We start from the raw sequence: 24,660 nt of genomic DNA, 5'->3' as shown, positions 1-24,660 counted from the left end.
TTTCATCTCTACCTCTCTCTTCCTATAATGTGTGTGTGGTAACGTGTTTGTTGGCATGGGGTGAGCTCACCACAGGGCTTGACAGTTGTGTGTGTGTGTGTGTGTGTGTGTGTGTGTGTGTGTGTGTGTGTGTGTGTGTGTGTGTGTGGGATAGCTGAGTGAGGGACAGGGTGATTACAGTGTGCAGTTTTCTGTCTCCTGAGGAGCTGAGGCAGGCTCCAACAAGATACACCTAACACCTCTAGGGAGCGGTTAAAGTGTGTCGTTTGCGTCCGTGCATAGTATTTTTTAAAGATCCTGTCGGCAAAGCTCTATGAAGTTGTCATTACAAAGTAATTATTCACGCACATCGCCAGCGGCAGCATAATCCTGCTGCCTCTGGCTCAACCGAAAAGGGAATGTGAAGAAGGAGCTTTTACAGTTTTAGAATAGTAAACATGACATCATCCCTATACTGAGTCAGTCAAGTGTTAAATCACAGATGGGCTTTATGGTCGGGTCATCTAAGGCTCTCTGCCCCTGAACTATGGAAGACACACAAGACCCACAAGACCTATTCATCAAGCTCTGGGTCCCATTTCTCATTCATGTTAAGGCTGTGTGTGTGTGTGTGTGTGTGTGTGTGTGTGTGTGTGTGTGTGTGTGTGTGTGTGTGTGTGTGTGTGTGTGTGTGTGTGTGTGTGTGTGTGTGTGTGTGTGTGTGTGTGTGTGTGTGTGTGTGTGTGTGTGTGTGTGTGTGTGTGTGTATATATATATATATATAGTCTGGCTACAGACCATGGGGAAAGAAAGAGCACTTTGAGCTTGTGGAGGATCTGCAGCAGGTGAAATGTTATACCAGAGAGAGAGAGAGCCTGGGACTATCAATGGGCAAACTCCCACTACAGGACAATGTGTGTGTTGAAGTGTACAAGCATCTGTATACAGGCTGCACACCACACAGAACAAATGCTAACTCTGAATGAACAACAGTCAGCTGTTTTCCAGTTGCTTTTGTATGCATTAACATGCGTTTGTGCAGCTGCGTGTGTGTGTGTGTGTGTGTGTGTGTGTGTGTGTGTGTGTGTGTGTGTGTGTGTGTGTGCGTGCGTGCGTGCGTGCGTGCGTGCGTGCGTGCGCGCGCCCGTGCGAGTCGGAGAATTCATAGAATGCTAGAATTGTATGCATACGACTGCTGCCAAAGTCAATGGTATTGAAGCCCAGAGGAAGTATGAATGTGGAAATAGCATGTATGCATGTTTTGCACAAACATGTAGCCTATAGTCCTCCTATGGCCAAACAACTTCCCTATACAGTATACAGGTGTAGTGCCAAACTACTGTCAACACTCACTCACCACTTCCTACATGTTGATACACTCTGGTAAAACGTCCTTTTAAAAGTTTCAAAAGCAGAACACCAGGCAATGAAATTCTGGTATTGTGCGGGTTCAGATAGCAATATAAAGTGCTGCTTTGTGTTGTGCAGATCTTCAAGCCGTATGGATATCTCCAGTGACAGGAGTGAATTTAATGATTAACTAATGGGTGAATTTGTTGAGCAGGGTGTGGTGTGTCCAACAATGGGACTATACCTATATCTACACGTTACTTCTCTCATTGTAGGCCAATGCAACCCTTTATAGTACAAATCAATCAGTAGGCTATGCTATTCCACCTCAGCACACACACACACACACACACACACACACACACACACACACACACACACACACACACACACACACACACACCCCACTTGCCCCATCAAGGCATCTCCTTCTATAGTACATTCCTCTTTTCCATGTACATTCTACAGTGTTGGGCTGTTATTGTGTTACCTGGGCTGCATGGCCTTCTCTTACAGGGAGAAAGCCTGTAGCGCGCGGCTGTCGTCTGAGTATCATGTCAGACAGGAACGTAGACACACACACTCAGACCTGGACATTCCCTGTCTCGTGTTTCCCCTTGAGCGCTTACAAAACACGGCAGGCGACCCGGCAACAGCCCTCACTCTATCTCACTCACCTTACCCCCTCCACAACTATCCCGACTCGCCCTCTTCTCCCACCTTACCCCCTCCTCCACTAACCCTCTCACAGGCTCTCATAGTGGAAACATCAGTGGAAAGATAGTTTAATAGTAACATATTCTCCTAAACCATATAAACATAAGACAAGACATTAGGTTGAGGTAAAGGTGAGAGATTTGTAGTTTGGTTGTGAAGGGGGTAGCGGGAGTTGTAGTTTGGTTGTGAAGGGGGCAGAGGGAGTTGTAGTTTGGCTGTGAGGGAGTTGTAGTTTGGCTGTGAGGGAGAATTGTAGTTTGGCTGTGAGGGAGTTGAAGTTTGGCAGTGAGGGAGTTGTAGTTTGGCTGTGAGGGAGTTGTAGTTTGGCTGTGAAGGAGTTGTAGTTTGGCTGTGAGGGAGTTGTAGTTTGGCTGTGAAGGAGTTGTAGTTTGGCTGTGAGGGAGTTGTAGTTTGGCTGTGAGGGAGTTGTAGTTTGGCTGTGAAGGAGTTGTAGTTTGGCTGTGAGGGAGTTGTAGTTTGGCTGTGAGGGAGTTGTAGTTAGGCTGTGAGGGTGGCAGAGGGAGTTGTAGTTTGGCTGTAAGGGAGTTGTAGTTAGGCTGTGGTGAAGGGAGTTGTGAGGGTGGTGAAGGGAGTTGTGAGGTGACATGATCCTTAGAGAGAGATCACTGATAGATGTCAGAGATGTTGGAGGTTTAGTGGTGGGTGAAAGGTGTCATGGTGCCTCCAGCTTCAGGCATGGCGTTCTAACAGAGTCTGTAGTCCATCTCAGCCACAGAGGTAAATAGAGAGATCAAATCAAATTAAATGTTATTTGTCACATGCACCGAATACAACCTTACTGTGAAATTCTTACTTACAAGCCCTTAACCCTTAACCAACAATGCAGTTCAATATATTTGCTAAATACCTTTTTTAAATAAAAACTAACAATAAGATTACATTACAATAACAAAGCTATATACAGGGGAGGGGGTACCAGTACCAAGTCAATGTGCGGGGCTACAGGTTAGTCAAAGTAATTTGTACATGTAGTTAGGGGTAAAGTGACTATGCATCGATAATGCCCAGCCAGTAGCAGCAGTGTAAAAACAAAGTGTGGTGGGGTCAATGTAAAACATTTGGGTAGCCATTTGATTAATTATTCAGCAGACTTATAGCTTGAGGGTAGAAGCTGTTAAGGAGCCTTTTGGACCTAGACTTGGTGCTCCAGTACCGCTTGCCTTGCGTTAGCAGAGAGAACAGTCTATGACTTGGGTGACTGGAGTCTTTGACAATTTTTTGTGCCTTCCTCTGACACCGCCTAGTAAATAGGTCCTGGATGACAGGAAGTTTGGCTCCAGGGATGTATTGGGCCGTACACACTACCCTCTGTAGAGCCTTACGGTCAGAGGCCGAGCAGTTGCCATACCAGGCGGTGATGCAACCAACTCGATGGTGCAGCTGTAGAACTTTTTGTGGATCTGGGGACCCATGCCAAATCTTTTCAGTCTCCTGAGGGGGAAAAGGTGTTGTTGTGCCCTCTTCATGACTGTCTTGTTGTGTTTGGACCATGATAGTTTGTTGGTGATGTGGACACCAAGGAACTTGAAACTCCCGACCCTCTCTACTACAGCCCCATCGATGTTAATGGGAGCCTGTTCGGCCCTCCTTTTCCTGTAGTCCACGATCAGCTCCTTTGTCTTGCTCACATTGAGGGAGAGGTTGTTGTCTCTGAGCCTCCCTATAGGCTGACTCATCGTTGTCGGTGATCAGGCCTACTACTGTTGTGTCGTCAGCAAACTTAATGATGGTGATGGGATCGTGCTTGGCCTGCAGTCTTGGGTGAACAGGGAGTACAGAAGGGGTTGCAGAGGGAGGTGTTTAGTCCCAGGATCTTTAGCTTAGTGATGAGCTTTATGGGCACTATGGTGTTGAACGCTGAGCTGTAGTCAATGAACAGCATTCTCACATAGGTGCTAATTTTGTCCAGGTGTGAGAGGGCAGTGTGGAGTGTGATTGAGATTGCGTCATCTGTGGATCTGTTGATGCAGTATGCGAATTGGAGTGGATCTAGGGTTTCCGGGATGATGGTGTTGATGTGAGCCATGACCAGCCTTTCAAAGCACTTCATATGGCTACTGACGTGAGTGCTACGAGGCGGTAGTCATTTAGGCAGATTACCTTCACATTCTTGGGGACAGGGACTATGGTGGTCTGCTTGAAACATGTAGGTATTACTTACTCGGGTCAGGGAGAGGTTGAAAATTTCAGTGAAGACACTTCCCAGTTGGTCCGTGCATGCTCTGGGTACACGCCCTGGTAATCCGTCTGGCCCTGCAGCCTTGTGAATGTTGACCTGTTTAAAGGCCTTGCTCACATCGGCTATAGAAAGCGTAATCACACAGTCATGGAACAGTCATGGAACAGCTGGTGCTCTCATGCATGCTTCAGTGTTGCTTGCCTTGAAGTGAGCATAAAAGACAGTTTATCCTGTATTGACGCTTTGCCTGTTTGATGGTTTGTCTGAGGGCATAGCAGGATTTCTTATAAGCATCCAGATTAGTGCCAATGCATGTGAACTTTGCCCTCCTCCTGGCTCTGAACTTTGACATGTTGTCCTGTGGAAAGCTAGAGATGCGTCCCAAATATCACCCCATTCCCTATAAAGTGCACTACTTTTGACCATGGCTCATGGGGCTGTGGAGAGTCCTGAACACACCAAGGTGACTGTGGTGAGACTGTAACGCACCCAGCTCTCACAGGATTAAAGAACAGATTGTTGAAAGCCACTGAAATATGAAAGACGTGAAAAATGCAACTTGAGATTGGTCTTCTACATTTGTCTTTGTGATGCGTTTCACAGTGGTTTTTACAGCACCCTTTTACCATACGAAGTTGTGAGTCATTGGTTATAGCCCTCCGTTGACAAAAATAGATGTTCTACAGTCCAACTGATAGAGCTAGATCTATATCTTATGTACCTTGCTCTCCTTTATACAGCAAGAGATATCCAGCCTTTACAATGTGCTATACAGACATATTTGATATTTTTGGAGCAGTGGAAGACTTTTGATCAGCAAGATGACAGGGTTAAAAATAGAATAATCTGTACTCGTCATCGTTTCCTTGTTCAGACGGCCCCCACTATGCAGCCAAGCTGTGTACCTACCTGCTGTTAAAGCACAAAATGGAACTGTCACTTTCTCTCACTACTTAACTCTGTATTTTTGATGTCTATGACCACAGGCTCGATTTCCACTTTGTCTGTGTCTGAAATGGCACCCTATTCCCTTTTATAGTGCACTACTTTTGTCCAGGGCCCATATACTGTATATAGTAATGCACTCTTATTAGGCAAGACTGCCTTCTCACCTTGTGCACCAGAGGCATGGAATAGTCTACAACCCATGCTTCATCTAGATATGTTAGTGCCACTGAATAAATTACACATTCTGATGGTAGACTCTGTTACAGAGGAGTTTAAATGCTTTTTTTTTAGGCTGGATCATGTTGTTGAATTGTATTGTTGTATGTTTTAATTCTGTCATGCATTGATTGTTGCTGCCTTCTTGGCCAGGTTTCCCTCGAAAAAGAGACTGGGTCTCAATGGGCTTTTCATAGTTAAATCAATCAAATAGGCTGCCATTTCGAACGCAGCTTTTGAGATTGCCCTTTTCAAGCCACTCACTGTGAAGTTCTTCAGGTCATTGTGTTCCCTCTGTAGAAGAAGAAGAGAGACAGGTGGGTTTGGAGAGAAGCAGCGGGTTGAGAGATTGCCCTTTTCAAGCCCTTCACTGTGAAGTTCTTCAGGTCATTGTGTTCCCTCTGTAGAAGAAGAAGAGAGACAGGTGGGTTTGGAGAGAAGCAGCGGGTTGAGAGATTGCCCTTTTCAAGCCTCTCACTGTGAAGTTCTTCAGGTCATTGTGTTCCCTCTGTAGAAGAAGAAGAGAGACAGGTGGATTTGGAGAGAAGCAGCAGGTTGAGAGATTGCCCTTTTCAAGCCTCTCACTGTGAAGTTCTTCAGGTCATTGTGTTCCCTCTGTAGAAGAAGAAGAGAGACAGGTGGGTTTGGAGAGAAGCAGCGGGTTGAGAGATTGCCCTTTTCAAGCCCTTCACTGTGAAGTTCTTCAGGTCATTGTGTTCCCTCTGTAGAAGAAGAAGAGAGACAGGTGGGTTTGGAGAGAAGCAGCGGGTTGAGAGATAGTGATCAGGTTCTATGTATTTGGGTTAATGACTCGAAGCGGGGAAAGACGCATTCAAATAGAGAGCCTTGGAGCAGAACGATGTCAACTCGGCTCTCTACAGCTGAACCAATGGAGAGAGCCTTGTTGGAGCTGGGTCGTGTTCATAAGGGAATACTGTAGCGAAACATTGTGCAACGGAAAACAAAAATGAGTGAATTTATTGGAGAAGTCCAGCTGTTTTCTTCCGTTGCGTGCACTTATGAACACCACCCAGAGCCGATCAACGTCCCGTCATTCATTCAAACAGGGCCCATCAAGCCTGTTCTCACTGACTCAAAACTGACAGGCAATAGGCTGACACTATCAGGTACACCCAACAGGCTCCTACTGAGGGGTAGTAGAGAGCTACTGTCTCTGACTGCTACTGACAGGGATGGGATATGGCTGTTGGCTGTTGCTTTCTCTTTCTTGCCCAGAGCAAGAGCTGAGAGAAGATAGGCCCAGTCTGATAGGACCGTTGTGTTGTTTGTGTAAATATACACATAGGACCTGGTAGACACATTCCTGCTTTCTGTCTTGACATGCATTGAGGATTGTGTGTTGGCTTTTGTTCATTTGAGGTAAAAACATTTGTCAGCAGTCTCAATGCATTATTTCCACTAGTGTAGTTCACCTAGGAAGCTATCTGTTGGCAGTTCAGCTGTAGGGATATGGCATTATCAGTGTGAGCCATCTGTGTCCCACGGCTGGTTGGGTTCATTCACTCACCTGAAAAGGTTAGCGAAGCTCTCGTCAGGTAGAGAACATTCGGGCGTGACCGCACAGCGCTCTAAACGCTCACCCGGGGGTAGAAGACGATAGGGCCACAAGTAGACTGAGACGAGCTGAAGGATGGGAAATCTTATTCCCTGTTTCTCGCTTTTTCTCTATCTCTCGGAGTCTCCTCTCTTTCTGTTCCTACTTCCCTCACCTTTCCCTCTCCCCCCCCTCTCTCTCTCTCTCTCTCTTTCTCTCTCTCTCTCTCTCTTTCCCTCTCTCTCTCTCTTTCTCTCTCTCTCTTTCTCTCTCTCTCTCTCGCTCTCTCTTTTTTTCCATCTCTCTTTTCCCCCTCTCTCTCTCTCCCCATCTCTTTCCTTTTCTTTCTTTCTCTCTCACCTTCTTTCTCATCTTTCTCTCTTTACCCCTCCCTCTCTCTCTCTCTCTCTCTCTCTCTCTCTCTCTCTCTCTCTCTCTCTCCTCCCTCTCTCCCCCTCTCTGCTTCTGTTGAGGCCAACCAACCACCACCACTAAAGCCACACCCGCACCAACCAACCACTGGCCTGCCTGGCTCCCAGTGTTTTATTTTTATCTCTTCCCCCCCACAATGATGTCACTCTGTCTTCGTCGTTGCCATATTTTTACTGACACCATCTGCATCGCCAGAAAAAACTCACTTCCATCCAAACACAGAGAGGGATGATGTCATTAAGCCATAGGTCATTTCCAGGTGACACAACAGCCCATATCCTTTGGGCTCCAGATAGCAGTTTCCTTTAGGCACAGATCTAGGATCAGTTTACCCTCAGCAAACCTTTAACTTTAACCATTGGAAATAAAAATGTTAAACTGACCTTAGATCAGTGTTTGAGGAGCCACTACATACTACTCCTATTTACATTTGAGTAATTTAGCAGATTATCTTATCCAGAGCAATTAGGGTTAAGTGCCTTGCTCACGGGCACGCCAGCAGATTCCTCACCTAGTCAGCTCGGATTTCGAACCAGAGACCTTTCGGTTTACACTCATCATACCCTAACCATGACCATTTGAGCGAAACACTGACCTAAGATCAGCGTCTATAGAGGCAGCTTCATCCTGCTCACAGTTTTGGTCCTGTACTGTTACTGTACTGTAACCTCAGGTCCACCAGCCTCTCCTCTAATTCATAAATAATGACCATGCAGCAGTAATAGACATGCAGGCAGACAGACATGTTGGCTAGCCAGGCTGGGTCCCAGACGTTCTTCCACACAGGCACTTATTCTAGCACATAGATGACTTATCCACTAGCTGGAGTACTAGATTGGCTTTAACAGGCACTAAAACAGACTGAACTACCTGGTCCAATAAGAAACACTCTTTTTAGCTTCCCGTTGAAAAACGTTTTAAAACGTTTTCCCTAATGGATAGGATCCTGAAGTGCAGGCTGCAGAGAGGCGGATGGACTAACAAGAGGCTTACGGCTTGGGAGGAGGTCTAATAGTGATTATCTTGCTCTTCACTTTACTGAACGGTTCCAATCCCCCATGGTGGTTGACAGTGTTAGGGTGCAGCTTTACAACAGGTCCATCTATCCTGTCACCGTGTAGAATGTCAATTGGAGTGGGCAGCTTGCCATTTTGATTCTAATAACTGTTATGTGGTGGCCTGCTTTTCGGAGATGTTTTTTTTAATGTCTGGTTGACATAGATGGATCTCTCACACTCTGGTAAGATTGGGCTGAAGTGCTGTCTCGTTAAGGCATATATCTAGTTCTGTATCTGTGTTCTGTTGTACGCGTGTCCAACAATCAACAACCTTGTTAAAGGCACCATTAAATTAACTTTGAGAAACAGGCAATTCTCCTTCACTGACCATTCTTCCTCTCTATCCCCCTCCTCCTCTCCTCCCTCTCCTCCTCTCCTCCCTCTCCCTCCTTCTCCCCTCCTCCATCTCTTTCTCCCTACTTCTGCCTTGTCTTCCGCTCTACCTAATGTGTTTGTGTAGTGAGGTATGATGTTGATCCAAAAAACAGGATTCTACATTTTCTCTCGCTCTCTTGCTCTCTCCATCCTAGATGACATGGCGTCCTCAGTATCGCAGCTCCAAGTTCCGCCACGTGTTCGGTAAGGCCGCCACCAAGGAGAACTGCTACGATGGAGTGCCCATCACGCGGAGCGTCCACGACAACCACTTCTGCGCCGTCAACCCGCGTTTCATTGCCGTCATCACAGAGTGCGCCGGAGGCGGAGCCTTCCTGGTCCTCTCTGTCCATCACGTGAGTCTCCGCCCACCTTTGCTTTTTTTGAGAAATAGATGTGAAATCTCTCTCTTGTCGAGGTAGACGTTTTTCTTAACCATAGGTCTGGGATCAGAATAGGGGTAACTTCTACCTACACGGTGATGTCATTGTTGGTGAATTAGTGAGTATTTGAGGGTCTTCACATTTGATAGATTCTGGGCATATTGTATGAGATGCCCTGCTGCGTTATATTACCTAAAATGTCTGTTTTTAGCTTTGACCTTTCATGTTGAGGTATCCCTCCAAGCCCTCTGTAGTCTGTTGCTAAGGCTGATGTTTTGGTGGGGGTCACTTCAAACAGCGCCCCAGCCAAAGACCGGGGAAAAAAAGACAGAAAGAAAATGCAGGGAAAGTTAAACCGTCGAACCCATAACTTTCCCTCCTAAAACACCTGTCATCTTTATTTTTTTACCCCTCCACAAACTCTTTCTCCCTCCTTCCCTTTGCTGTCTAGATATCAAAAATCAATCTGACTCGTAAATGACGCATACAAAGATGTCCTTATTATGTGTAGCCTCTTATCAGTGGAGGCATTGTGTTGATCTCTCCACTGAACTTGGCTTTCTCTTTCAACTCCCTGTACGGCTATAGCACCTCCAGACCTGTTCACCTGAACACCAGCTGAATTTACAGGCTTTCATTTATTAAAGACCTTGCAGTGATTCATCAGAAAGGCTCTCGATCCACCGCTCCTCCCTCTTTTCCCTCTTCCTTTTTCCTGTCTTCTCCCTTCTTTTCCCCCTCTTTCTTCTTGAAGGGGTCTCTCTCTCTCTCTCTCTCTCTCTCTGAATTGATCCTACTCCTCTTCTTGGCTCAGACAGGAGTTACATAGGGACTCAGGAATGACATAACTCACCTATGTCCCCCTCCACCCGTTGCAAGGAGTTGAAACTATGGCTTGTCTCAGTGACGCCCTCCCCTACCCCGACACACACACACGCACACACACACCGTTTGGTCCCTATAATCTAATACATGTATGACCCATCTCTCTCTCTGACAGCATGTTCTTAGACTGAGTCATTCGTGTAGTTTCAGGGCTCACCCCCCTATCCCAAACACACCTTGCCTACACACACACACACCATGCTCCTCCTGGACACCAATGATGTCATGCAGTGTGTGTATGTGTGTTGTGTCAGTCACCTGTCACAACACACCTGTGAGTGGTTCTTTTCAGGCTCATTAGTAAGGGAGCTAAAACAGGCCTGGATTACTGCATTCTTAAACTTCTTGAATTGTCTGATGCAAATCAGATTGAGACCATAAGGATTGTGTAATAGAGACATGTTGTGTTAAAACAATGGTGAATAGTGAACACGCCCCAGCATTGCTCAACATGCTCACCTCTGTCATAAGTTGCTGATCTTGATAGATTATGTCTAGATCTATTCAGGAAGTGTCTGAGTTGACAGACATCTAATGAATAAAACACATCAATATGGTTGGCTTTTAAAACTGTTTTTACACTCTTTCTTAAATTACTTCTTTATGTACCACCTTTGCCGTCATGTAGGGTATTGAAGTTAATTATTCGTAAACTATTCCTTGCTGCCATTGCCTATTGCTCAATTGTCTTCAGGTAGGTGAAGGGCTTGCTATGCCGCCTTGCATAGACTTGCTGGTTAGCTCTGTAGTGAGGTTGTCATTCAGTATGCTGAGGTAGGCTGCCTGTCCTGACTTGTAAAGAGGACTCAGACTTGGTTCTTTCTAGGCTGGTCTGCCGATTACATCATGTTTTCCTGGACAAATTCTGTCCCTGACTTTGAATACTGGATATTTGTTGACCGGTTTCTTCGAGTAATGAATATTCATTTTATCTTGCGATTTCCCCTGTTTACCTTAGTCCTAGTCCTTATATGTTTATGTCTGTATCCTGCCTACACATTTCTACCTGAAGTAATGATGAATAAGATCAAACCTCAGACTCTAGCTCCACTTTCTCCTGACCCCATGGCTCCTAGGAATCTTGCAAACACACACTGACTTCAGGGCAGGAGTGTGATGCCTGATGTAATGTTCTATTGCCCCCCCCCTGTCTGTGTTATTCAGACAGGGAAGGTGGACCCCCTTCACCCCAAAGTGTCAGGCCACAGAGGTAACGTACTGGACATCAAATGGAACCCCTTCAACGACTTCTGTATAGCATCCTGCTCGGAGGACTCCACGGTCAGTAGTGTACACACACACACACACACATAAAATCACTTTTCCATTCATTTCATACCACTGACTAAGTAGCCAACTGGGGTTAGAGCAACATCTTTTTAAAAGTCAAAGATAACTGGAGGGCCTAGGTAATAGCTGTCTGAAGTCCTGACCTGTACTACCACCTGTAACATGTTTGAGACTTACAACTCTTCTTTGTGTGTTATGAATTAGCCGCTGGTCAGTCTCAAATTCCTCACCTTTCAGTTTGGCTCTCTGAGTTGGCTCTAGTCAATGGTTAGCTTTGAAGTGTGTGTATGTAACTTTTTATGTGTGTCCTTGTGTGTGCATGTGTATTTGTGTGTCTGCACGTGGGTGTGCCTGTGTGTTTGTCTGTCTGTGTGTATTTGTGTGTGTGTGTCTGTCTGTGTGTATTTGTGTGTGTATGGGGGGGTATTTGTGTGTGTGTGTGTGGTGCTCTAACAGGTGAAGGTATGGGACATCCCTCCCCATGGTGTGCTGAAGAACCTGACGGTGCCGTGGAAGGAGCTGCAGGGTCACAGCCGCAGGGTGGGCCTCATCGAGTGGCACCCTACTGCCAACAATGTGCTCTTCAGCACTGGCTATGACTACCAGGTAACACACACACACTAACCCTCAGATACACAAGCTCATGTATACAGTGTCTTCAGAAAGTATCACACCCCTTGACTTTTTTCACATTTTATTGTGTTACAGCCTGAATTTAAAATGGATTCAATGGAGATTTTGTGTCACTGATCTACACACAATACCCCATAATGTCAAAGTGGAATGTCTGAAATGTCTTGCCTCAATAAGTATTCAAAAACCAGGGAGGTTTTTCAATGCCTCGCAAAAAAGGGAACCTATTGGTACTTTGGATGGTGTATCAATACACCCAATCACTACAAAGATACGTGTCCTTCCTAACTCAGTTGACGGAGAGGAAGGAAACCGCTCAGAGATTTCAACCAGTTAAATGGCTGTGATAAGAGAAAACTAAGGATGGATCAACAACACTAACCTAAATGACAGAGTGAAAAGAAGGAACCCTGTACAGAATAAAACTATTCCAAAACATGCATTCTGTTTGCAATAAGGCACTAAAGTAATATTGCAAAAAATGTGGCAAGGAAATTAACTTTTTGTTCTGAATTAAAGCATTATGTTTGGAGAAAATCAAAGACAACACATTACTGAGTACCACTCTTCATACTTTCAAGCATAGTGGTGGCTGCATGTTGTGGGTATGCTTGTCATCGGCAAGGGAATTTGTTTCGATAAAAAGAATAGGGGATAGAGCTAATACACCTTTCAGCAGGACAATAACCTAAACGCAAGGCCAACTATACACTGGAGTTTACTAAGACAACATTGAATGTTCTTGAGTGACCTAGTTACAGTTTTGACTTGAATTGGCTTGAAAATCTATGGCAAGACTTGAAAATGGCTGTCTAGCATTGATTAACAACCAACTTGACAGAGCTTGAAGAGTTTTAAAAAGAATAATAGGGAAATATTGTACGATCCAGGTGTGAAAAGCTCTTAGAGACTTACCCAGAAAGACTCACAGCTGTAATCGCTGCCAAAAGTGATTCTGGGGGTTGAATACTTGTCGAATCAAAATATATTAGTGTTTTATTTTTCATTAATAAAATAAAATGTTAGAATTTTTCTTCCACTTTGACATTCAAGTATTTTGTGTAGATCGTTGACAAAAAATGACAAATCCATTTGAATCATTGTAAAGTCACACACACACACACACACACACACACACACACACACACACAGACCCATATACCCTCACAGCTACTCCTGTTCACACACACACACAGACACACACACACAGACCCATATACCCTCACAGCTACTCCTGTTCACACACACACACACACACACTCAGACCCATATACCCTCACAGCTACTCCTGCTCACACACACACACACACACACACTCAGACCCATATACCCTCACAGCTACTCCTGCTCACACACACACACACACACACTCAGACCCATATACCCTCACAGCTACTCCTGTTCACACACACTCAGACCCATATACCCTCACAGCTACTCCTGTTCACACACACACACACACACTCAGACCCATATACCCTCACAGCTACTCCTGTTCACACACACACACACACACTCAGACCCATATACCCTCACAGCTACTCCTGCTCACACACACACACACACACACACACACACACACACACACACACACTCAGACCCATATACCCTCACAGCTACTCCTGCTCACACACACACACACCCACTCAGACCCATATACCCTCACAGCTACTCCTGCTCACACACACACACACACACACTCAGACCCATATACCCTCACAGCTACTCCTGCTCACACACACACACACACTCAGACCCATATACCCTCACAGCTACTCCTGCTCACACACACACACACACACTCAGACCCATATACCCTCACAGCTACTCCTGCTCACACACACACACACACACTCAGACCCATATACCCTCACAGCTACTCCTGCTCACACACACACACACACACTCAGACCCATATACCCTCACAGCTACTCCTGCTCACACACACACACACACACTCAGACCCATATACCCTCACAGCTACTCCTGCTCACACACACACACACTCAGACCCATATACCCTCACAGCTACTCCTGCTCACACACACTTGCATACAGATACTCAGACACACTCAATGTAATATATCGCACATATACAGAATAGTGAGAGCTAACCTGGAAATAGCTTTGGCAGGAATAATCTATCAATGTTGAAATGCAGCCAAACGGGTCACCACATTCTACTGCAGCTTAATCTGCTTGGCAAAGTGCAACAGTATGCATCACAATTTTTATTTTAGTTAAGCTTTATTTAACTAGGCAAGTCAGTTAAGAACAAATTCTTATTTACAATGACGGCCTACCCCTGCCAAACCCGAACGACTCTTGGCCAATTGTGCGCCGCCCTATGGGACTCCCTATCACGCCTGGTTATGATACAGCCTGGAATCGAACCAGGGTCTGTAGTGACGCCTCTAGAACTGAGATGCAGTGCCTTGGACCGGAACCCAAATCGATCACTGTCTATCTGCCTCACATGAACATTGCTCTTTGTTGACCTTTAAAGATTCCTTGGCAATCTGTTGATCTCCTCAGTACTTGAATATTAGACTCTCATGTAGGAATTTACAGTATAAGAATGCAAGTCAAATGTGTTGGAAATTGGGCTGTTACAGTGACCGTTTTAACACCACACCGGCGATCACGAGTCATGACGGCTGTCAAATTCCATGTGACCTTTTTAGTCATGGTAATTAGGCTTCTCCAAGCTCTGATGCTGCTGATGGTCATTAGAAGCCTACCAAACTTGACAACTGCCTGGTACTCAAGCACTCTATTGTCCGTCTAATCACTCAGACATCAATGAAAATGTAATCGAAAATCGAATCAAACACTTAACGAGAGCCCATGAGCTTATGTTGCACAACATTTCCATAGGCTATGCAATTGCGTGAGAAAACAAGAGTGATGGCCTCTATTTAATAGAGGAGGATCCCATCAGCTTTCTATTGGCTAGGTCTACTGTAACGATCGTCATAATGGGTAGACCAAGGCGCAGCGTGATTTGGGTTCATCATATTTATTTTAAATGTGAACCAGCAATAAAACAATAAAGAGAAACAAACAAACGAACGTACAGCCTTGTAGATCTCAAAAGCAACAATACAAAAACAAGATCCCACAAACAACAGGTGGGAAAAGGCTGCCTAAATATGATTCCCAATCAGAGACAACGATAGACAGCTACTTCTGATTGGGAACCATACCAGGCCAACATAGAAATACAAAAACTAGACTACACATAGAAATAATAAACTAGAACACCCCCCAGTCACACCCTGACCTACACCACCATAGAAAATAAAGGTTTTCTATGGTCAGGATGTGACACCTACTATATTTATTTCTCAACTTTCCTAGGCACATTGCTTCTCTTTAAACAGGAGTATAGCCTAAAAAATGAACAAATTCGCTATTTAAGGCATAGATTAGGGTAAAGACAAGATTAAATCAATAGTTGGGGGTGACAATATTAGCCTAGTCAATGATGCCCAGCGTAAAGGCAAGAAACAGCACAAGCTTTTTTTTGCAACATTTTGAAATCCTAGTCGCACACCTCATGTAGCCTGGCCCATAGACCTATATGTTTTGATAAGGTTAGTATCACACCTCATGTAGCCTAGCCCATAGACCTATATGTTTTGATAAGGTTTGTAACACCACATGTAGCCTGGCCCATAGGCTCCAGGTTTGTATCACACCTCATGTAGCCTGGCTTAGGTCTATATGTTTTGATAAGGTTTGTATCACACCTCATGTAGCCTAGCCATCCTATGTTTTGATGAATCCAAAAGCCGATAGCCAGCATGGACCCGGGCTGTAGCCTGCCCATGTAGCCTGGCCCATAGACTGTGTTTTGATAAGGTTTGTATCACACTGGCCTGGCCACACACCTCATGTAGCCGAGCCCATAGACCTATATGTTTTGATAAGGTGTATCACACCTCATGTAGCCTAGCCCATAGACTGGCATCAGGCCCATAGGTCTAGGTTTTGATAAGGCACACCTCATCCCCCAAGACCTGGAGGTGGTACTGCCCAGACCTATATGTTTTGATAAGGTTTGTATCCTGTGCCTGGACTGGGCACCAACGGCAGACTTAGACTCTGACCTTGGAGCTGGAAGGCCCCGGAGCCGAGCCCATAGGCTGTTTTGATAAGGTTTGGCACACCTCATGGCCGAGCTGCAGGGCAAGGCAGAAAGAACACTCTGAGCTTGAGCTGGACTGGACGCCGTGCCTGGACTGGGCACCAACGGCTCAGGGAAGACCCGCCTTGGCCTATATGGGTTTGTACTGGCCGTGCTTTGTATCACACCTGGACTGGGCAAGGTTTGTATCGCTAGACAGCTGTTTTGGAGGTTTGTATCACACCTCATGTAGCCTGGTCTACAATGTTTGTATCACACCGCATGTAAGACTCTGACCACACCTCATGGCCTCCCATAGGTCTAATGGAGGGTTTTGATAAGGTTTGTACTGGACGCTGTGCCTGGACTGGGCACCAACGCAGGCTCAGAAGACTCTGACCTTGGAGCTGGACTGGACGCCGTGCTTGACTGGGCATAGGCTCAGACTTTGTATCACGTAGCCCCCATAGGCCTATGCCTGGACTGGGCACCACTCAGAAGCTCCCATAGACCTTGGAGCTGGACTGGACGCACCTTTATAATAAAAGCATGCCTGGACTGGGCATCGGCTCAGGGGAAGAAGACTAAATGTTTTCATCTGATCAGGCCTGGATTAATTTGGGATCGCTCCCACAACTGGACTGGATTAGAATAGGTCAGCTGTGTACTATGGGGGATAGTAGATTGACATGGGCACTGTTCGGTCTTCATGGGCATGAAAAAGGCTCTGACCACCTTAGAATTGGAGCTGGACTGGACGCCGTGCCTGGACTGGGCATCGGCCAACAGCAGAAGAAGACTCTGACCATTATCAAGTGGAGCTGGACTGGATGCCATGTGACTTAAATCATCGACTGGGCATCTAAACATATATCCCAAAATGGAAGCATACAGGAGTCCCTGCTTTGTCAACTTCTCAACACAGAAGGCTCCTCAAATCACTTGGAGAAAATGGAATTGTTTTCTGCTGCCACCATATTCCTGCTGTGTAGCTGGGCACATAGCAGATCAGGGCCTAACATAAGGACAACTCAGAGTATGCTTATCTGTCCTTCTGAAATAGACCTTTAGAGAAAATAAATAATGGGTTTATTGTGATGGTGTAGGCAGACTAGACTTTTTAAAATGTAGATGTCATCAGTGGCTTGTAGGCGGTTGTAAGACAGGAGATCTGTGTTTATGTTAATTAGCGGTCAATTACTGGACACTGCCACCGGACTGACAAAATTTCATGACCGCCACAGCCCTAGGTGGAAACCAACTAAAACACACATATTTTACCTTTAACTGGGCATCGGAACAACTCAGGAGAAACCCCAACCTGGCTGGTCCAATTGGCCATGGGACTCCCAATCATGGCTGGAGGTTCTGCATTGAGATGCAGTGCCTTAGACTGCTGCGCCACCCTGGACCCCACACACACACCCTGCTCGCCTGTCGAGTTACAGAATTGAAAATCCTTTGTCAATCTGTTTGTACTTTCAGTATCTGATTTCATAACATGCGTGTGTGTGTCCTTCCCCAGGTGATGATCTGGAACCTGGACAGCCCTGAGGCGGTGATAAAGAACCCGGTGCGGACCATCAGCCACCACACTGACGTGGTGCTCTCCATGTCCTTCAATACCGATGGCAGCAGGCTGGCCACGTCCTGCAAGGACAAGAAGATCAGGGTTCTAGAGCCACGCACTGGGAACCTGCTACAGGTCTGTACGGGTGAGGCTGCTGGGTTTGTGTGTTTGTCTGTAGTTGTATTCAAGGATTACATTTTTTTGTCGTAATGCTATTGTCCTCGGTAACAGTGATATAATTACTATTTATATCAACACGGTGCTTAGGATTCTCCTTCTCTCCTTGTCCTGTGCCCTTCCACGCCCCTCCAGCACCACACAGCCAAAACTGACACCTCCCCATCGGCCGCCCCATAGACCCCTGGGATCTGCACCCACCCAGCCACCCCATGACTCATGTTCTCTCTGTTCTCACTCTCCTCTCCGCCCCTCAAACCAGCTGACGTGGCAATGTGCAGATAGTGACACAGTGATGTTGCAAAGACCTATTTGTGCAGACACGATGTGCTGACGTTTAAAATAGCATGTTTATACAGACGCCAATAGACTGTTTACTTCTGAAACTACTGCAACCCCAGGAGCATGACACCCATAACATCTCTGTGATGCAATGTGAATACGTTAGTTAAAACAACTCTGTAGGGTTATCTATCCACCATGTTTCTTCCTGACCGGGGCACTGCTTCAAATCATCATTTCATCTCTGACCAATCTGGTTACATATAGACTCAATAAAACATTTAGAAATAAACCTCTTGTCATAGACCTTTTTAGTTTTTTGATTTGTTTTGTTCCTGCTGTGTTTTTCAGGAGGCCAACTGTAAGAACCACAAAGCCAGCAAGGTGCTGTTCCTGGGGAACCTCAAGATGCTGCTGTCCACCGGCAGCTCCCGCTGGAACCACAGACAGATGGCCCTCTGGGACCAGGTACACAACCACACTACTGATAGAGGCTGCCCTTAGGCACAGATCTAGGGTCAGTTTACATGTTGACAGATGGCCCTCTGGGACCAGGTACACAACCACACTACTGATAGAGGCTGCCCTTAGGCACAGATCTAGGGTCAGTTTACATGTTGACAGATGGCCCTCTGGGACCAGGTACACAACCCACAACCACACTACTGATAGAGGCTGCCCTTAGGCACAGATCTAGGGTCAGTTTACATGTTGACAGATGGCCCTCTGGGACCAGGTACACAACCACACTACTGATAGAGGCTGCCCTTAGGCACAGATCTAGGGTCAGTTTACATGTTGACAGATGGCCCTCTGGGACCAGGTACACAACCCACAACCACACTACTGATAAAGGCTGCCCTTAGGCACAGATCTAGGGTCAGTTTACATGTTGACAGATGGCCCTCTGGGACCAGGTACACAACCACACTACTGATAGAGGCTGCCCTTAGGCACAGATCTAGGGTCAGTTTACATGTTGACAGATGGCCCTCTGGGACCAGGTACACAACCACACTACTGATAGAGGCTGCCCTTAGGCACAGATCTAGGGTCAGTTTACATGTTGACAGATGGCCCTCTGGGACCAGGTACACAACCAAACTACTGATAGAGGCTGCTCTTAGGCACAGATCTAGGGTCAGTTTACATGATGACAGATGGCCCTCTGGGACCAGGTACACAACCACACTACTGATAGAGGCTGCCCTTAGGCACAGATCTAGGGTCAGTTTACATGTTGACAGATGGCCCTCTGAGACCAGGCACAACCACACTGCTAGGATTTGCTGTCTCACCCACAATCGCTGATATCAACCATTAAGGATATGTAAAACTGACCTTAGAGCAGTGTGTAGGAGCAACTTCATCGTACTTTGGTAGAGGCTGACCCTGAGGAACCGTGCTAGGAACAGCTCAAAACTGACCTTAGATCAGTGTAAATTAGTGTTGACTTCATCTTATTGTGATCAAACAACGGCTCCCTCTGGTGCCACATGGGTGTATCTCAAAATAGAAATCCTGCGGGATGCTTTCATGCAAAATCCCCAAACACAAATAGTATCTGTATTGGTTATGTCATTTATCATCTGATTCCTCCCTGCATGTGTTTGTTGCACAACAACCAGTATTTTATTTGAAAACAACCACTGTATGTTGGTGTGTGTGTGTATCTGAGGGGGCAGGGAGATTATGACTGCAACACGGATTAGGGGGTTTTAAACAGTCAATCTTTTTAATTCTGTACTGGGAGACATGTTCATGTTACCTCCACTTTAATGAAACCTCCATTCTTATTGAAGTTATAAGGTGTTCTTGCCTTGATTAAGTAATCGTGTGTGTGTGTGTGTGTGTGTGTGTGTGTGTGTGTGTGTGTGCATCTACAGGAGGACCTAGATGTGCCTTTGTTACAGGAGGACCTAGATGGTTCGTCTGGGGTGCTCTTCCCTTTCTACGACCCAGACACACACATGCTTTACATAGCAGGGAAGGTGGGTCTCTGGTACATGGCTGGTTGAGACACAACACATTCCCATCAAGGTCTTCTGGTTGAATGAATTCTACTACATTTTAAATGGTTGACCCTTGAAGAACAAGAGCACACACACACAAACATGCCTACATGTTTGACAGGTGTCTCTCTCTCTTTCTCCCTGTCTCTCTCTCTACCTCCCTCTCTGTCTCTCTCTCCCCCTCTCTCTCTGTCTCTCCCTCTCTCTGTCTCTCTCTCTCCCTTTCTCTCTGTCTCTCTCTCTACCTCCCTCTCTCTCTACCTCCCTCTCTCTTTACATCTCTTTCTCTCTCTCTCTCTCTCTCTCTCTCTCTCTCTCTCTCTCTCTCTCTCTCTCCCTCCCCATCTTTCTCTCTGTCTCTCCCCATCTTTCTCTCTGTCTCTCTCTCCCTCTCTCTCTCTCTACCTCCCTCTCTCTTTCCATCTCTTTCTCTCTCTCTCTCTCTCTCGCTCTCTCTCTCTCTTTCCCCATCTCTTTCTCTCTGTCTCTCTCTCCATCTCTCTCTGTCTCTCTCTCCCTCTCTCTCTGCATCTCTTTCCATCTCTCTCTCTCTCTGTCTCTCTCGCTCTCTCTCTCTCCCCATCTTTCTCTCTGTCTCTCTCTCCATCTCTCTCTCTCTGTCTCTCTCTCCTCAACTCTTTCTCTCTGTCTCTCTCCATATCTCTCTCTCGCTCTTTCCCCATCTCTTTCTCTGTCTCTCCATCTCTCTCTGTCTCTGTCTCTCTCTCTCCCCATCTCTTTCCATCTCTCTCTCTCTTTCCATCTCTCTCTCTCCCCCATCTCTTTCTCTCTCTCTCTCTCTCTCTCTCTCTCTCTCTCTCTCTCTCTCTCTCTCTCTCTCTATGTCTCTCTCTCTCCCCATCTCTTTCTCTCTATGTCTCTCTCCATCTCTCTCTCCCCATATCTTTCTCTCTGTCTCTGTCTCTTTCTCTCCCCATCTCTTTCTCTCTGTATCTCTCTCCATCTCAATTCAATTCAACGGGCTTTATTGGCATGGGAAACATGTGTTAACATTGCCAAAGCAAATGAGGTAGATAATATATAAAAGTGAAATAAACAATAAAAATGAACAGTAAACATTACACATACAGAAGTTTCAAAACAATAAAGACATTGCAAATGTCATATTATATATATATATATATATATATATATATATATATATGTATATATATACAGTGTTGTAACAATGTACAAATGGTTAAAGTACACAAGGGAAATAAATAGGCATAAATATGGGTTGTATTTACAATGGTGTTTGTTCTTCACTGGTTGCCCTTTTCTTGTGGCAACAGGTCACAAATCTTGCTGCTGTGATGGCACACTGTGGAATTTCACCCAGTAGATATGGGAGTTTATCAAAATTGGATTTGTTTTCAAATTCTTTGTGGACCTGTGTAATCTGAGGGAAATATGTCTCTCTAATATGGTCATATATTGGGCAGGAGGTTAGGAAGTGCAGCTCAGTTTCCACCTCATATTTGGGCAGTGTGCACATAGCCTGTCTTCTCTTGAGATCCATGTCTGTCTACGGTGGCCTTTCTCAATAGCAAGGCTATGCTCACTAAGTCTGTACATAGTCAAAGCTTTCCTTAAGTTTGGGTCAGTTACAGTGGTCAGGTATTCTCCCACTGTGTACTCTCTGTTTAGGGCCAAATAGCATTCTAGTTTGCTCTGTTTTTTTGTTAATTCTTTCCAATGTGTCAAGTAATTATCTTTTTGTTTTCTCGTGATTTGGTTGGGTCTAATTGTGCTGCTGTCCTGGGGCTCTGTGGGGTGTGTTTGGACCAGCTTGCTTGGGGGACACTTCTCCAGGTTCATCTCTCTGTAGGTGATGGCTTTGTTATGGAAGGTTTGGGAATCGCTTCCTTTTAGATAGTTGTAGAATTTAACAGCTCTTTTCTGGATTTTGATAATTAGTCGGTATCGGCCTAATTCTGCTCTGCTTGCATTATTTGGTGTTCTACGTTGTACACGGAGGATATTTTTGCAGAATTCTGCATGCAGAGTCTCAATTTGGTGTTTGTCCCATTTTGTGATGTCTTGGTTGGTGAACGGACCCCAGACCTCACAACCATAAAGGGCAATGGGCTCTATGACTGATTCAAGTATTTTTAGCCAGATCCTAATTGGTATGTTGAAATGTATGTTCCTTTTGATGGCATAGAATGCCCTTCTTGCCTTGTCTCTCAGATCGTTCACAGCTTTGTGGAAGTTACCTGTGGCGCTGATGTTTAGGCCAAGGTATGTATAGTTTTTTGTGTGCTCTAGGGCAACAATGTCTAGATGGAATTTGTATTTGTGGTCCTGGCGACTGAACCTTTTTTGGAACACCATTATTTTGGTCTTACTGAGATTTACTGTCATGGCCCAGGTCTGACAGAATCTGTGCAGAAGATCTAGGTGCTGCTGTTGGCCCTCCTTGGTTGGTGACAGAAGCACCAGATCATCAGCAAACAATAGACATTTGACTTCGGATTCTAGTAGGGTGAGGCCGTGTGCTGCAGACTTTTCTAGTGCCCGTGCCAATTCATTGATATATATGTTGAAGAGGGTGGGGCTTAAGCTGCATCCCTGTCTCACCCCACGACCCTGTGTGAAGAAATGTGTGTGTTTTTTGCCAATTTTAACCACACACTTGTTGTTTGTGTACATGGATTTTATAATGTTGTATGTTTTACCCCCAACACCACTTTCCATCCATTTGTATAGCAAACCCTCATGCCAAATTGAGTCGAAGGCTTTTTTGAAATCAACAAAGCATGAGAAGACTTTGCCTTTGTTTTGGTTTGTTTGGTTGTCAATTAGGGTGCAGGGTGAATGGTCTGTTTTACGGTAATTTGGTAAAAAGCCAATTTGACATTTGCTCAGTACATTGTTTTCATTGAGGAAATGTACAAGTCTACTGTTAATGATAATGCAGAGGATTTTCCCAAGGTTACTGTTGACGCATATTCCACGGCAGTTATTGGGGTCAAATTTGTCTCCACTTTTGTGGATTGGGGTGATCAGTCCTTGGTTCCAAATATTGGGGAAGATGCGGGAGCTAAGGTTGATGTTAAAGAGTTTTAGTATAGCCAATTGGAATTTGTTGTCTGTATATTTGATAATTTAATTAAGGATACCATCAACACCACAGGCCTTTTTGGGTTGGAGGGTTTTTATTTTGTCAAGGTAATTGGAGAATCCAGTGGGTTCTGGTAGTCTTTAATAGTTGATTCTAAGATTTGTATTTGATCATGTATATGTTTTTGCTCTTTATTCTTTGTTGTAGAGCCAAAAAGATTGGAGAAGTGGTTTACCCATACATCTCCATTTTGGATAGATAATTCTTCGTGTTGTTGTTTGTTTAGTGTTTTCCAATTTTCACAGAAGTGGTTAGTCTATGGATTCTTCAATTACACTGAGCTGATTTCTGACATGCTGTTCCTTCTTTTTCCGTAGTGTATTTCTGTATTGTTTTAGTGATTCATCATAGTGAAGGCGTAGACTCAAGTTTTCCGGGTCTCTATGTTTTTGGTTGGACAGGTTTCTCAATTTCTTTCTTAGATTTTTGCATTCTTCATCAAACCGTTTGTCATTGTTGTTCATTTTCTTCGGTTTTCTATTTGAGATTTTTAGATTTGATAGGGAAGCTGAGAGGTCAAGTATACTGTTAAGATTTTCTACTGCCAAGTTTACACCTTCACTATTACAATGAAACCTTTTGTCCAGGAAATTGTCTAGAAGGGATTGAATTTGTTGTTGCTTAATTATTTTTTGGTAGGTTTCCAAACTGCATTCCTTCCATCTATAGCATTTCTTAATGTTACTCAGTTCCTTTGGCTTTGATGCCTCATGATTGAGTATTGCTCTGTTCAAGTAGACTGATTTTGCTGTGTTCTGATTTTTTTATTTTTTTATTTCACCTTTATTTAACCAGGTAGGCTAGTTGAGAACAAGTTCTCATTTGCAACTGCGACCTGGCCAAGATAAAGCATAGCAGTGTGAACAGACAACACAGAGTTACACATGGAGTAAACAATTAACAAGTCAATAAAACAGTAGAAAAAGAGAGTCTATATACATTGTGTGCAAAAGGCATGAGGAGGTAGGCGAATAATTACAATTTTGCAGATTAACACTGGAGTGATAAATGATCAGATGGTCATGTACAGGTAGAGATATTGGTGTGTAAAAGAGCAGAAAATTAAATAAATAAAAGCAGTATGGGGATGAGGTAGGTGAAATTGGGTGTCCTATTTACCGATAGACTATGTACAGCTGCAAGGGGTGTCAGTAGGCTGACTGTGAACGCTCTGAGAGACTCTGGGTTGAGGTCAGTGATAAAGTAGTCTACAGTACTACTTCCAAGAGATGAGCTATAGGTGTACCTACCATAGGAGTCCCCTCGAAGCCTACCATTGACTATGTACATACCCAGCGTGCAACAGAGCTGCAGGAGTTGTGACCTGTTTTGTTGGTTATGT

At 45.0% G+C, this 24,660-nt stretch overlaps 1 protein-coding gene across 5 annotated transcripts in view; it reads left to right on the top strand.

Moving 5' to 3' along the window:
• Positions 1–24,660, top strand: part of coro2aa (coronin 2Aa) — a 56,430-nt gene that overhangs the window by 21,382 nt on the left and 10,388 nt on the right. For all 5 annotated transcript variants that reach the window (XM_065003853.1, XM_065003851.1, XM_065003854.1 and 2 more), the window contains exons 2-7: positions 8,986–9,186; positions 11,263–11,379; positions 11,845–11,994; positions 17,676–17,855; positions 18,531–18,647; positions 20,066–20,170. In XM_065003853.1, the coding sequence (XP_064859925.1) occupies positions 8,986–9,186; positions 11,263–11,379; positions 11,845–11,994; positions 17,676–17,855; positions 18,531–18,647; positions 20,066–20,170 (870 nt within the window). The remainder of the gene's footprint in view (positions 1–8,985; positions 9,187–11,262; positions 11,380–11,844; positions 11,995–17,675; positions 17,856–18,530; positions 18,648–20,065; positions 20,171–24,660) is intronic.

This window comes from Oncorhynchus nerka, linkage group LG18 (genome assembly GCF_034236695.1).
Source record: "Oncorhynchus nerka isolate Pitt River linkage group LG18, Oner_Uvic_2.0, whole genome shotgun sequence".
In the NCBI taxonomy this organism is placed as follows: Eukaryota; Metazoa; Chordata; class Actinopteri; order Salmoniformes; family Salmonidae; genus Oncorhynchus; species Oncorhynchus nerka.
Note: the sequence above shows the minus strand (reverse complement) of the source record. Positions and strands in the feature narration are given on the sequence as shown.